The sequence below is a fragment of the Sciurus carolinensis genome, chromosome 6, assembly GCF_902686445.1.
Source record: "Sciurus carolinensis chromosome 6, mSciCar1.2, whole genome shotgun sequence".
Lineage (NCBI taxonomy): Eukaryota > Metazoa > Chordata > Mammalia > Rodentia > Sciuridae > Sciurus > Sciurus carolinensis.
The window spans coordinates 100,869,550-100,884,878 of NC_062218.1; the positions used below are offsets into that span (position 1 = coordinate 100,869,550).

The 15,329-nt window shown below is 44.2% G+C and overlaps 1 protein-coding gene across 12 annotated transcripts in view; it reads right to left on the bottom strand.

Annotated features, from left to right (window-relative positions):
* Positions 1–2,571: 2,571 nt before the first annotated feature.
* Fgf1 (fibroblast growth factor 1) overlaps positions 2,572–15,329 on the bottom strand; it is a 94,275-nt gene continuing 81,517 nt past the window's right edge. For 9 of the 12 annotated variants that reach the window (XM_047556399.1, XM_047556393.1, XM_047556397.1 and 6 more), the window contains 2 exons: positions 10,356–10,459; positions 2,572–5,743 (listed from right to left, as the gene is read on the bottom strand). In XM_047556399.1, the coding sequence (XP_047412355.1) occupies positions 5,549–5,743; positions 10,356–10,459 (299 nt within the window). In that variant the 3' untranslated portion in view covers positions 2,572–5,548. Of the gene's footprint in view, positions 5,744–10,355; positions 10,460–12,300; positions 12,787–15,329 lie in introns of those variants that run through there. The other 3 variants (XM_047556390.1, XM_047556389.1, XM_047556401.1) reach the window with 3 other exon arrangements.

Genomic DNA, 15,329 nt, shown 5'->3' on the forward strand with positions numbered 1-15,329 from the left:
GAGCTTAGAGGGAAGGAAGCAATTAGGGAGATACCTCCTCCCCACATCACAAACACCCTCAGACCCATCAGAAGACCCCAAAACTGGGCCTTACAATATGTGCATTTTATACAGCAAACCCACCCTCTGGCTTCAAGCTGTGTGTGACCTCGTTTCTCCTTTTAATTTTATAACGAGAGTGGAAAGCTAGCAATGTAGTATGTCATGGTCAATATGTCAACTGCAAAGGAAGTCCAATGTTGCAGAAAGATTCCAGGAGTCATTTAGTACTTTTCCCCTGACACTGGAGACAACATTGGAGAAATGTTTGGGGTCTGGAGTACCTAAAGTCAAATCCCCACGCCTCTCGTTCTCTGACTGGGTTTTGGAGTAAATTTTATGTACAGGGGTAAAAGGAGTTTCTTTCTGGAGGTGGAGGGCTTTTTGGGAATGGATGAGGAAGGCGGGGTGATGCTTCTACGAGCTATTATTTCATTTTAACAGTTGTCAGACACATCATCCCTACTACTTTTGAAATGGGGAACACACAAGTCCCACTGCTCGGTCGGGCATAAATGTTCCTACAGTATCACTACAACATCTGAAAAAATATGTTTTTGGTAATTTGTGAAACTATAGTTGAAGGCACCTTTTTGCTTGATGGGCTGCTTTTTTTACCCTACTGAGCATATAACACCTACGCACTAGGACTTAGGGCTCGAGAGTCCCCTCCCTGCCCACCCCCTGACAAGCAGGACCTCAACTCAATAAATATGAAAAGCGATACCCTCATTCGTAGTTTTCTCTTTGCAGTCAAGTTCATCCACGAGAGGCCCCTTCTCAGCCACCCTAAGCCCCCAAACAATCAGGGAACAGAAATACATTTTTAAAGTTGGTTCAGCAAAAAGAGGAATTTTAAAATCCTCGTGTAAACTGCATTCCAACAGCAGTGACGTTTATCTTAGGACTTAGTCATGATGGTAAATCTTTTTTTTAAAGGCAGGTAAGAGGCCAGAGGGTAATTTCCAGAAAGTGATGGAGGCTGGGGAGGAGGTTCAGAGGTCCTAGGTTTATAACCTTTTCTTGGCTCCCTCTTTTTATGCCTTTCTTAGAAATGGTTATGAAGCAGGAGTTTGGGGGGCAGCAGAGATGAGTGAAAACTGTGGGAGTTAGGGAGGGGATGACCTCAAGACCCAAAGTAGTGAGAATTCATTCCAAAGGAAGAGGGAGCGGGCCAAAGTCTCTGGGGCTTCAAGAGCAGAACTCGGCTGGACTAGCACTAGCGGCTGTGGGTGGCTGTCGTGGAATCTACATGGTCGCATTCGTTTTTCCTGATTAGTGGCAAGCCAGGCTAAGACAGCCACTGGGCTTCAGAGCAGATGGTGCCTGGGTAACAGGATGACCCTTGTCTTATTTATTCAAGAACGAATCATGTCATTGGAAACACTAACGTCAGACTGCGGGTGTGGCTGGGTGATAGGGCCCGTGCCCTGCTAGTGCTGGATTCCATTCCTGGTCCTGGGGTGCATTGAAAACACTGAAGTCATAACACAGGATCCTAATTGGGTCCCTCCATCTTTGGGAAGGAGGACAATTGCTTTAAGCCAGTGGTTTTCAAATTGTGGTTGTGACCCATTAATATTGGGACCTGATTTAACTATTTGATCCATATTTTTAGTGGAATATAATAGAAATATCAAAGTGTATCTCATATACAGTTTTGTGGATTTTTCTTGCTTCAGTTGTATATATATAAAGATATGCATGTGCTGGTTTAGACTAGAACGTGTAATTCTTTTTGTGAGCAAGCTCCAAAAAGTAGAAAAAATACTGCTTAAGGCTACTTTAAAACAAAAGGAAGATATGTAATTAGTGTAGTTGGGCGCACAGGGCCCAGGTGTGTTTTTGTATAGGTGTGCACGTGTGTGTGTGTGTGTGTGTGTGTGTGAGTGTGTGTGGGATCTAATTAGGCCATGTTGTGCCCGACCATGTTGCATCTCCTAAGAACAAGAAATTGTGAGATTCAGAGGTTCACCTAAGGAAACATCTCTGTGTATGATAATTTAGAAAATCTTATGGGTTCTTAAGATGAACATGTGTAGCTTTTTGACATTGACCTAAATTTGTAAATAAGTTCTTCTTTTTGTTTTTTTCAGTTCACCATCTCTTTGCTTAAGCAGAAATCTGTTAACTCGGCAATAATACCACAATTTCCATGGTTGATATTATGAAGAAAAAGTTTCAACTGAGTTATTAGTGGTGCCTGACTCCTGAGGGGACACGTTTCCTGAATATATTTCCCTAGCAAAAGCCTAGAAAATCACCAATATTGCCCTGTTTCCAAACAAAAAAAAAAAAAAACAAAAAACAAAAAATATTTCTGCTTTAGCAGAAAAATGTTATCAGCCTTTAAAAATCTCATATCTGGTAGCAAGATAAGTGTAAAAAACTAAGTATGCTCACTCCACGAACACCAGGAGAAGTCTTCTGATAGAGAAAAGGTATCATGATGTTCAGACACTCAGACACATTATCACTGATTAATGGAACATTTATTATTACTCGTAAGGCATAGACTGTAATACCAAAAAAAAAAAAAAAAAAAAAAAGAGAGAGAGAGATGTGAAATGACAGGTGGTGTCCTCATTGGCCTGCTCTGCAGCTGTGGGCCTCGCTGGTTCAGGCCATACACTCTGCCAGTCTGAGGACTTGGGCTCTGTTACCTCCAGCACAAAGCCAGGGCCTTGTCTGCAGTGGCAGCTGATGCACCCATCTGGATTTTGTATGTTCACACAGTTGGCCACTAGAGGAGATGATAGTTACCTTCACCTGCGCCTCACTGCCAACCTGCTGAAGTCTCTCTGCTCCTGACAGTAAGTTTCAGACACCTTGTGACGGTCATTCTGAAAATGGATGCACATGAGAGGCACAGGAAGGGCAGATGACGGCAAGAATCACTGAAGGAAGAGAGGGTGCAATGGGGATGTTCACCCTCTCAAAACCATGCAGGGAACTGCCCACCACTCCCTTCTGACAAGACCTCACGGACTCTCTTCCCAATTTGCAAGCAGTCCTCCCGAAGCAGACACTGGTCTAAGGTTGAAAACGTTAAGTTCACTTTGCCGTGTCTTCTGCCATTCTGCTAGGGATTTGTCTTATGTTGGGAGTAGCCAATTCTTCCAAATCCTGGGTTTCTGGGACTTGCTATTTACTCAGCAGTAACTTGTAAAGTCTATGTTTTTCACTTGATTGAAAGAAATGAATCCACAGCATCTTTCATCATAAATATAATGCCCTGGGAGAGGATACAGCAGCAAACCAGACAGACAAAGTCCCCAGGGACCACAGTACCCAGGACAGTGCCTGGCACACAGGCATATGGTCTCCATTGAGCAAATATGCAAATGACGACTGGGCTGAGATTGTTAAGGTCACAATCTACTTCAATGCTTTGGGTCTCTGAAATCACCAACTTCCATCTAATCTGTTAACAACAGTATTTTGTTTTTTCTTGGCCAGCATTATACTTGAAATTGATTCATACAATAAAAATATGGACCATTATAAATATCTTAGATTTCCTGTCTGGGTACCTTCTAGGGGCCAAATCTTCATACCAAAGAGATGTTAAGGAATTGCAATATTCCCAACTTGCTTGCAAAGATTGACTAAAATAAAATAGAATCATCTTATCCAGGTTATAAAAACAAAAAGTTATGAAATAATTTTTCTGTACAAAAGTAGACCAGTATTATTGACCATAATGCCAACTTAGTTCCTCAGGAGCTTTATCTCATTGAACTTTCAGCTTGTTGTTCTTTCATCCTAAGTATAACAGTTCAATGTCTAAGGAATTACGTTTCAATTAGTAATTACTTCAATTCCTTGTAAAATGTGAGCACACTCTCCTCCACTTTTATACACAATGATTATATCATTGCTTAAGAGTCCCCCTTTTCAAAAGAAAAATTGTAACAGCATAGTGGAAGACTAAAGAAAAATCTCATGAGTAAATGTGGTGAAGTGTTAGTTATCTGAGTACCTTATACATCATATCCTATTATTATCATTCTCAGAGGCTGCATGCTAATCAGTTTAACTGCCTTTAAGCTATATATTCAAAATGTGATTAAAACATACAGTCTCACAGTAAATTTAAATGGCTTATTAAAGGCCTCAGCGTCGGTATCATGTGTCAGAGATGAATGGTGTTTCTAATATGCTAGCCACTTGGGTCAAGTTCACTTTAAGCAGGAAGCATATTTATACAAGTAAGGGTAACAAAAATGGTCTCTTGGGGAAAACTGTTTGTGAGGGTTTAACACTTTTATGTATGCCTTTGTATTTCTTCTAAATAGGCATTTTATGGGCATTGGGCCTTAAACCCTTCCTTGATACAGGTCTAACTATCGTCACTGCTGCCTGAGTATATAGGGAAGGGTGGGGGTGCGTGTTTCGGGGTCAGGCGGAGGTGGGCGAGGGTCAGGGCTTTGAGCCACCTTCCTTTGAATGACATTTTTTTTTTATCTGCTTCTTCAAGTTGGAAATGTAGAGGCTCCCCCAGCCCCACCCAACCAGAAGCTACTTCAAAGCAGATCCCAGATGACCCCTACGCAGGTCAGAGTGGGGAAGCCCTGCAAGAGGACCCCGAAGTCCTGCTTACTGGTGGCCAAGCAAGACATGGTGTCCCCTTTCTCTTTCTTCCTCTCTTCTAAAAGCATCCTTCTGAGAGTGCAGCATCTCCTCAGCCAAGGTCACCCTTCCTCTTGTCACTCCCTCACACACTGCCCAGACCCACATGAACTTCCCAGCACTGAGGTCCTTGCTTTTATCAAGAAGCTACCTCCCATGCTCCTCCTGACCTCAGAGGCTTCTTGGGCATGTCACCATGTGGTATTGATTCCTAAGGTTGTGAATTTGTTCTCTTCCTGTGGCTGAGCCCTACCTCCTTCATCCATCCTCCATTGAGATCCCATCCTCCTCTGTGGTCCACCCAAGTGCACCCCCTCTTTCCAATTTAAATCCCTTCTGTGCTCAAGGGGGGCCTTCTCTGTCCCTGTTTCTATTAGGGAACATTACCCTCCTCTAAACATCACTCTTACCTCCTCTGCTAGTATTTATGGGCTACTGAAAGGAAAAGAGGCAGTCAGGTTAGATGTTTGGCAAAATGTTTGGGGGACTAGCTGCTGGGGTTTACTCAGTAGCAGGAGATGCTATGCAGTTACCTACGACCACTTGGCAGACCCCGTAACACACTTCATTTGGCCCCACCTTGTGCTGAGAGGTTCAGCCTACAGCAGGCGCCCTGAGGCAGCTGGGCATCCAAACCTGGACTCAGACTGGTCAGCCAGAGGCCCCTGGAAGCAATTTGGTCCCTCTGTTCCAAACTGAGCTGGGGTAAAGGGCTCTGAAATAAAGTGAACTGGCATTTAGAAGCGCATTGCTTACAAACTCAGGCTCCGTGGGCTGGGGGTTAGCGCAACCAATGATCAAGGGGACATTTGGGGGTCAACCAGGTGAGGACCCCTCGAGGCTCTTCTGGAGTGGTCGGCACCCAGAACAGATTTCTCTAATCAGAGGAGACGGGCAGAGGGAGAAACAAGATGGCTTTCTGGCCGTAGTGAGTCCGGGGACCGCGTTTGCAGCTTCCGTTCTTCTTGAGGCCAACAAACCAATTCTTCTCTGCGTGCTTCTTGGAGGTGTAGGTGTTGTAATGGTTTTCCTCCAGCCTTTCCAGGAACAAGCATTCCTCGTTTGGGGTCTGCTACAAAGATAAAACCAAAATGGGGTAGAACTCGTTAGCGAGTGCTTTTAAATGGGGTCCCTTCATTTGTTAGCAGTTTAATCTTGGGCAGATTACTGAACTTCTCAGTGTCTCAGAATCTTCTTCAGAATTGGGATAAAGAGGGAACCCATCTCAGAGGGTACTCACGAGGACTTTGAAGGGTAACCAGCATGTGATGGGTCTTCAGATGCATCCACTATTACTCTGAGCCCCACTTCTGCCTGCTGTGCTCAGGACCTAGGATCTCTGCTGGGAGATCCTGCTAGACTAAGGACCTCAAGGGCAGGCTGGAACCCTCATCTCTGTGGAGGTGTGGCTGGCAGACACGATCATGGAAGAATGTTCAGGACAGGTGAAGCCGGGCTGTGATGCAGTGGTGTTTTTCAAGTTCGGATTTGAAATAAACAAACATCTACTAATATTTTCTTTCCATTCTGGTGATTTCTACTAACAATATCTGAGGATTTTACTTCAGTGTTGTTATGGATGTGAATGCTTGTGCAAAATCTGTCCTAAGCATAAAACATATCCTGGAAGTTAAATAATTTTTTTAAAAGTAAAAATAACTATTTTTTGCTACCTATGAAAAGAATCGAACTTTTATAAAAACCCATAACTTTATTTTAAAATGAAAAAGAAAAGAAGCAACCAGAGTCCACCACTCAGATATGGTTTTTTGTTTGTTTGCTTTTTGTGTGTTTACTCATTTTGTTTTTGTACAGTCCCGGGGATGGAAGTCCGGGCATTACTCATGCTAGGCAAGTGCTCTACCACTGAGCTACACTTCTAGTCCAAGGCAACTGTTAACAGTTGATGAACCCCCTCCCCTCCATCTCTTTATGTACATACACAATAGATAAGACTCTAGGAATACAGATTTATGGTATTATCAAAATGGCATGTTTTATCTACCGTTCTAATATTGCACAATAAAGCTATGAAAACACATTCAGTATTGCCAGCAAGAAGAATGCAAGCTAAAAAATGATCATTTGTTGGCTATCTTCTCTGCAAAGACCGAAGAGATTTCCATATCAGTATTGGTGAGGGTGTGAAAACCGGCCCTTTCACGCACTGTTGGTGAGATGCGGGCAATTTGGAGGTATGTATCAGAATTTAAAATATGCATAATCTTTGACTCAGAAATTCACTTCTAGGAATTTACCCTTAGGAGATAGTTAAACAAGTGAAAGACCATAGTTTCAAGAATGTTCTTTGAAGCATTGGGTATAATGGCAACAAACTGGAAGCAACCCATTTGCCCATGGTAAGGTGTGAGTGGGTCTGGTGCAGACGTAAGTGTATTAAGCTGAAGCAGCCACCACAACATTATTAAAAAGAGTAGAGGACAGTGGAATGAGTTAGACATTATTACCCTATGTGCATATATGATTACACCACCTGTGTAATTCTGCACTGTGTACAACCAGAAGAATGAGAAGTTATACTCCATTGATGTATGATGTGTCAAAATGCATTCTACTGTCATGTATAACTAATTAGAACCAATTAAAAATAACTCTCACAAGAAAAAAAAAGTACAGTACTTGGAAATTATCCACCCACTGATGTTTTACTTATAACTTATCTGTTAAGATAGTGGGGGAAGCCAGTCTTTGAACTTTCTATTTGTCCAAATTTTAGAATACATTTACTCCCTTTGAATTTGAAGTGGGGATAGCAAAGCTCTTTTGCTGTATACTGTCCTTCCAATGACCTCCTATGTCTAACTTGGCTCCTTTTTCAAGTTGAATGATCTGTAAAGTCTCTCTCTACCCATGTGGCTGGTGATTTGCTTTCTTGCTGTTTCGTCATCTTGGTCATTGTTCTCTATTTGTGGACGTGGTTGTCCCATTAGACTGCAAATCCTACTGAGGGAAAATAGGATCTTGTTGGCCTTGTGTCTATCCCCAGACACAGAGCCACCTGGTAGGTGTACACCAGCTAAGGCAGCAAATTAATTTGATTTTTTGTTAGTTTGTTTCTGCTGGGAATTGAACCATGTGTATCCTGGGCGAGTGCTCTACTGCTGAGCTACATCTCAGCCCTAAAGTTAGCTAGTTTTCATTAGTAAGAAACTGTAACAGGAAGTGTCCTACTTCTTATTCATTGGAGTGTAGTGAAAGGAAACCTGCGTGAGACACTTTAGCCCTTTTGGAACAAGATGAGATATAAATGTACTAATTGGCTGACTGACTGCCTCCAGAGGAACTTGGTCTGGACCTTTGTGTTTGATGCACCTTGTTGGGGTGGAAGGAGGGAGGAGTTTCTGGACTGTGTGGGCTGCTGACCCCCAGCAGGAACAGCTCGCCCCATGACTCCCCCCAGTGGGTTTCAGGCCTGCCTTCTGTCATGCAGGTGAGGTGGCCGATTCCCCCCTGATGTCTCGACTACACTGGACATAGACAAAGCGACTGAGTCACAAGCTGAGTCGCAGGTCAACCCAGAGGTACCACAGCCTCAGCTGGGGCTTTTCAGCACTTGCTGTGCATGAGGTAGTGCCAGCATGTTGATTCACGCCTGTTACTGTGGTTGTTTCTTTTTTATATTTAGCATGCTTTTCTTCCAGTGACACAGGTGACATACTCACTATAGAAGATTGGAAAATACAGGAAGGCACACATGTATGGTAAAATCACCCATTAACCATGTCCAGAGATAACTGTGTTAATATTTTGGTTCATCAACTTTCAAACTTACTCTCTTAAATAAACACATCCTTGGGAGGGGTGGGGGGAAGGGAAAAAATAACAGAATGAATTAAACAACATTACCCTATGTAAATTTATGATTACACAAATGGTATGCCTTGACTCCATGTACAAACAGAAACAACATGTATCCCATTTGTTTACAATAAAATAAATAAATAAATAAAATGTAAAAAAATAAAAATAAAAATAATAAACACATCCTTTCTACGTACACATTCAAATTAGTCTGAATAACTAAAATTTGTTCATGAAGCACGGCTGTGAGGTACTTTAGAATTTCAGTGGGGGAAATGCTACAAGTTAGGTACAGTGAGCTAAGATCATATTTCAGGTGAGCTGCAGGGCCGGCCAGGGCAGTCGTGGGAAAGGGGCTGCCTGGAACCTAAAGGAAATTGGAAGTTCTCCCACAATATTTTTACATAAGTAAAAGAAGTTCACAATAAACATCAAAAGTGGGTCAGGTGTAGTGGCACACACCTATAATCCCAAGCTACTCAAGCTAAGGAAGGAGGATCACAAATTCAAGTCTAGCCTTGGCAAACTAGAGAGATCTTATCTCAAAATAAAAAAAAAAAAAGGGGCTAGGATGTGGCTCAGGGGTAAAATCCCCTGGGTTCAACCCCAATACTGCCAAAAAAAAAAAAAAAATTTAAAGGAGAAAAAGTCATAAAATATACTGTATAATCTAAGACAGGAATTTTAGCTATTCATCCTAATTCAAATGTGTGTGTGTGTGTGTGTGTCTGTGTGTGTGTAGAATGGATGCGTTTATTTCAGCAAACAGCCCAAGAGAGGCTTTCTATTACTGTGACCATTCCACCTTCTGACCCCTAGTGGGCAGTGTAACAAACTGAACTCTGTTCACATTCAGCACCTAGGCTCAGCCAAGTCAAGAAAGGGTTTCTGGGGGCTGGGGAGATAGCTCAGTTGGTAAAGTGCTTGCCTTGCAAGCACAGGGCCCTAGGTTTGATCCACAGCACCACAAAAAGAAAAGAAAAAAAAAAAAAAGAAAGAAAGGGTTTCCTACCCCTGCTCCTACTTAGCAATTTGGTATAAGTCAAAGGAAGCCCCTGATTAAACTCACCCTATGGCTACATTTTTTTGGAGATATTCATAAAAGGGAAGAGTAGTTTGAACTGGGTCATGAATCACAGTCACACCTTGGTTATGGGCTGTTAAGATACAGAGAAGGATGGTTGAAATTTGGAAATAATTACAAATCCTGCAATTATTCATTTCGACTCTCCATTCAGTTAAATCTTGTCGTAGAGGAAAATGAGGGGCAAAATCATGTTGCCTCTGTTTCTATGCTTTTCCCACAAAGACCAGGAGGACATTCTCTGTCAAACCTGTAGAGTGCATTTATTCAGAGGAAAGAAGCAGGTGCGCAGGGTTTTAGTTACTGAAGAAACAATAGCCTATACTTCTTGATGTGACTCATTCTTCTTTATGTCCCTTTTAGTATCTAACATGGCACTGAGACACAGGAGGAGCCATCTGGGCTCTGCAATTTTTATCCAAAGTATTAAGATACACGCCTATAGCACATAGTAGGTGCTCAAGAAAACATTTTGGGAATGAATGAATAAAGCAAGAGTAGGTATTCTGAAATGAGTGTCTGATGAGTTACTAAAGCATCAATCAATGTTTCCTCTTGGTCTGTATGATAATACACCTGAGTATTTTGAGAGACTACCACAAGAAACTCTTTTATGTTTATACCTAAAATAAGGCAGGGTAGAGGGTGGGAATCCTACTGGAAAAAATAACAAACAGAGACTAATTGATACTTTTGAGTTTGCATCACTCAGTGTGACAAGATTTCCGGAAACCTCAAACCTGGGCCGTGTCTGGAGGCACGTCAGTTTCATACTTACTGAGCCATATAAAAGCCCATCGGTGTCCATGGCCAAGTACTGGCCGGTCTCGGTACTCTTTATATACACCTCCCCCACACTTTCCGCACTGAGCTGCAGCTGAACTGGAATAAAAATAACACAAGAAAAAGTAAATCAACACTATGCTTGTGCCGGTAGGGCCAGGCAGCCAGGACAGTCAGCTCTGGAAAATTCTGCTCATTGGTTTTGTAGAACCCCAAGGATGAGCTTTCAATTAATCAGAACATAGAAACACAGTTGCTTTTTCTTTGCCCTCCAAAGAAAGCTGTGCATGGGGAATCACATTCTTGAGAGGAGGAGAGAGAATGGCTGGCTCCTCTATTCCTCCACCCCGGTTGTTACAGTAACCCTGAGGGAAACCTCCTGGTATCCACTCCCCTCCTGCTGTCACCTGGCGAAGAATCTTCAGGAGGAAATGGCATTTGCTTCCCTGGCTCTGTCATCCCATCAATCTTGGGGTGCCATAGAGCTGACTAGCCTGTGACTCTTGCTGACAGATTTTTGATGTTGTTGTTTGAAAGACAACGTCCAACTAACTTGCCCAGACTGGCCTTAAACTTTCGATCCTCCTGCCTCAGTCTCCTGCCCAGCTGGGATAGCAGGTGTGTACCATCACGCCTGGCTTCGTTATATTATTATTATTATTTTTAACTCTGGAGTTGTTATTTCATTTTATTTTTCCATACAGATAAGTTTCCCAAGGAGTTAGGATGGTTGGTTGTCAGCTATGAAATGCAGGGAACTAACCACAATGAAGTTCAGGCAACCCCTCAACCTCTGGGGAAGCCCACCTGGGGTCCAGACCCAGGGGGAGTCACTAGCTTCCCATCTAGAGTGAAGCAGTGGCCTGGAAATGCAGTGGTGAGAACAGGGATTCTTGGCTGGGGCCATTTTGTCCCACAGGGGACACTGGGCAATGTCTGGGGACAGTTTGAATTGTCACAACCAGAAGGGTTGGAGGATGTTACTGGCATCTAGTGGGCAGAGGCCAGGGGATGCTGCAAAACAACGCACACAGCAGCCCCCAACAAAGAAGCATTCAGCTGGAAGTGTCAGTGGTTGAGAAACCTGGAGGTCGAGGGCAGTGGCCAGGTCCCCTTCCACCTGTTTTGCACAGATGGATAATCTCAAGGTGCCTTGCCCAGTGCTGGGTTCAAAATTGCAATCCAGTACGGAACTGATGCAGGTGTTCTTGCTTGTTCATCCCAGAGTGCCTCTGAAGGGAGGGACTTTGAGGGTTCTCATTTAGGAACTGGGATGAATTCTGGGTGGTCCTGGACAATTTCTGTGGTCACCAGACTATCACAAAGCACCCATACAATTAGGCCTGAAATCCAGACCAGGAACCTAGTTCTCCAGGAGGGCCAGGCAACTTCTCTAAGGCTCAGCTTGTCAGAGGCCGAGGGGCGATGGGGTTGGAACACAGGGCCTTTGGTTTACAGTCTAGACCCCTTTCTTTGTTTTAGTTTTCATTTAATTTATTTGAACATTCATTCCCATGCTTCAAACTTAGAAGCCGTCTCAGAAAAGACAGTGGAGAGTCCTCTGGGACCCCTCCCTCCTCCTGCCATCTAGCCGGTGCAGAAGTTGGAACACCAGCAAAGATCCTGCCCTTCCTCCCTGCAGCTCATTCTCCTGGGGAGACAAGGAGGAAGCCCTCCTTCTAGCGAGATGATCTGCATGGATTGCTGAAGCCGCATCCCATTTATTGTACACAAATGATAACATTCGATTCACACAGTGCTACACCCTAGGGTTGGTTGGTTGGTTGGTTGGTTTTCCTTAACAACTCTGGCAGTACAGAAACATTAAGTTCATTGTTTTTGCCAGTTGAATTATGTTCTACCATGTGGCTGCACCATAGTTATTTAGCCACTTCCCTGTTGATATGCCTGTATTTTCTCCTTTCTGCTGTTGTCCTCACCTGATTCATCCCCAGAGTGATACACAGCTCCAGCACTCCCACTGAAGATGAGAAGTGGACCAGGGATGCTTCTCCCATTCTTGGGAGTCTTTGCTGTAGACTCGGGACTTCTTCCAGCTGCCTGTGGTAAGTGGAATTCTTTGAATTCACTGGAAGGGAACTGGAAGCCTCTGATCTTTCCCACAAGTCCTCTTGTCTTCATTTACCTCTGAGAGTGTGGTCATGAAAGAACAGGCCAAAGAACTTCCATCGGGATCTGGGTCCTGCCCTCTCCAGCCTCGAGTTACACCACCTGCTTGTTCAATCACTCCAAGCTCTTTCTTGCCCCAGGATCTTTGCACATACTATACTTTCAGTCCAGTACCTTCTTCCTCTAGATAGTCACAAGATTGTTTCTTCCTTCCTCCAGGCCTCAACCTAAATATCCCCTCCTTGGAGACACCTTCTCCAAGTGTCTGATGAAGTAACATGTGATGCTCTGTATGGTTAGTCCTTTCACCCCACCTCTGCCCCACCAGTACCTCCCTAGTCCTCACGTTGTTCTTTCTCAGGCCCTTGCTTGCCTCTTTTGTGGCCCTTAACATATAATTACCTTATTATTTAGGGGTTCACTCATTTGCTTCTGCCTTTCCAAGAAAAGGTACACCCTAACAGGAAGGGCAGGAGTCTTGTCTGGTCTGTGCTCCCTTGGGTCCCCAGCCTCTCCCCGTGTCCTGCACAGGGGGGACAGCCAGCATCCATTCATTGAATGAATGACATCATGCAAATGTTGGCAGAGATGATTCTGCTGGTCCACCATTAGTAAGCTGTGTATTTTGAACTGTGTTTCCAATGGTGCTCTGTGGGGTGAAGGGAGATGGGACCAAGGTGGGAGTCAGAAGGCTGGAGGCTAGCCTCTGCTCCCAACCAGCTGGCCACACTCCACCTGGTCTCTGGGCCTCAGCCTTCTTATCTGTATAATAGGAAGAGTTTGGATTTGTCTCTATGAAGTTCTCTCCAGGTCTAATAGTCGACAAAGCAAGTAGATATGTTTAGCAATAATGCTACATACAATAGAAAATTTTTCCTTCATAAGAAGGAACCAAGTACTGATTCGTGCTACTTTGTGAATGAATCTTTGAGAAAAAAAGCCAGTTACAGAGGACCTTTTTTTTTTTTTTTTCTGCTCTGTACTGGGGATTGAGCCCAGGGGCACTCTAGCCCTGAAATATATCCCCAGCCCTTTTTATTTTTTACTTTGAGACAGTCTCAAAATCGATGAGTCTGGTCTTAACTTGCAATCCTCCCTGCCTCAGCCTCCAGAGTCTCTGGAATTACAGATGCACATCACAGTGACCAGCAGGACCACATATCTTATTATACCATCTACACAAAAGACCAAGAATAAGCAAATCTATAAATATAGCAGTAGGTTAGTGGTAGCCAGGGACTCAGGAGGGGCAGGAGTGGAGATGGAAGAATAGTTAAGAGACATGGAGTTTCTTTTTGAAAATATTCTCAAATTGATGGTGGAGATGGTTGTCCACCTCTACTAAGAAAAATTGTAAGAAAAAAAAAAACCACTGGATGATATACTTTAAATGGGTGAATTATATGGTATGTGAATTGTATTTCAATAAAGTCATTTTTTAAAAAAGTTCTGTATTTTCATTGGACTTTATGGTCATCGGGGAACCTTCACAAGTATTTTTCTATGGATTTCTCAGCATAATCCTGTATGTTTCATCGAGTCCAAAGGAAGGTGATAACCATTCATAGGTCACCTCCACGTGCCAGGCACCAGGCTGGTTTCTGTCTTAGTAGAGTGTAAAGTTAAGGAGTGTGCTCTGGAGTCAGGCACGTGGGCTCCAGTTCTGGCTGGGCGATGTGGCTGTTGTGTGATCACTGGGCAGGTTGTTGGTCCCTGTGTCCTTACCTATTGCCATCGCTGTCATGAGGGTCAAACAACCCGCACATGTAAAAGGGCCACTCCAATCGCCATCCTTGCCTCTGTGCTTATACAACCTTGTCCGCTCTTCACCGAGTTTCCCTGAAGGAGGTGGCGCCTGCTCTAGGTGACAGGTGAGGAGCTGACGCTTTGGTGAGAACAATTGATTTCACTCCAAGTTATAAAAAGAGGCAAAACCACGACCAGAACCAGGCTCAAGTCCCCCAAGGTCCTGCTATGTCCTCTCTTTCACACAACTTCTTGGGCTCCATTCATGGGATGGACTAGTCCAAATCCAGCTGTCCTCTCCAGGGTGGACCCCCTTATATTGGCGATGTTGGGCGATCCTCCAGGTTCCCATTAGTAGCCGTGGAATGGAGTGAGGCTTGTGCTTGGGGCTTTGTTTTCCTACCCACCACTCATTTATGCAAGTATTTAGACAAACACACTGTGAGGGCTATAGAAATCCCAGAGGGCAGGTCCTTTTAGGTATCGAGGAGGATTTTTAAAAGGCTCTTCATTTCCTTGTTCTGTTCTATTGCCCGTTTGTCTTGCCACGGGGCCGAGTGGAGTCGACTCCGCTTTCTGGGGAGTCCCGCCATGGCCTCACAGAAGTCAAGGTGGGCTGAGACCTGCCTAGCACATGACCAGCCCTCAGGCAAGCGCCCCAACACCAGAGTTCGTCTCAAGAGTTTCCTCTGTAAATATTATTTCTCCAGGATGTCCAAGTTTCATAGCTCATTTTCGCTGGATTTCTTTCTGGCTGAGTTTCCTCGACATATATCCTTCTGCAAGCAGAGCTGGCAGGAAGGAGCAACACCCGGCTGGGCTGCTCACGCGGCTGACTAGGTGTCCAGCTCTCTAGTGTGACTTCATTCCAGTTTTCCCAGACCTACATCCTTTTGCAGCTGCTGCTGAAGAAGAGCAAGGAAGGAGAGAGCCTGGGAAAGGGGCCTCAGGGCAGGCGAGGGGGCACCAGGGCTGGGCCGGGGCTGCTCACATCCTGAGAACTGTACACAGCGCCAGGCACAGGCCCTGCGCCCAGGGCTGATGCACAGTCAGTGGCATAAGTGACATATACATGAACCTACATGATAAGGCA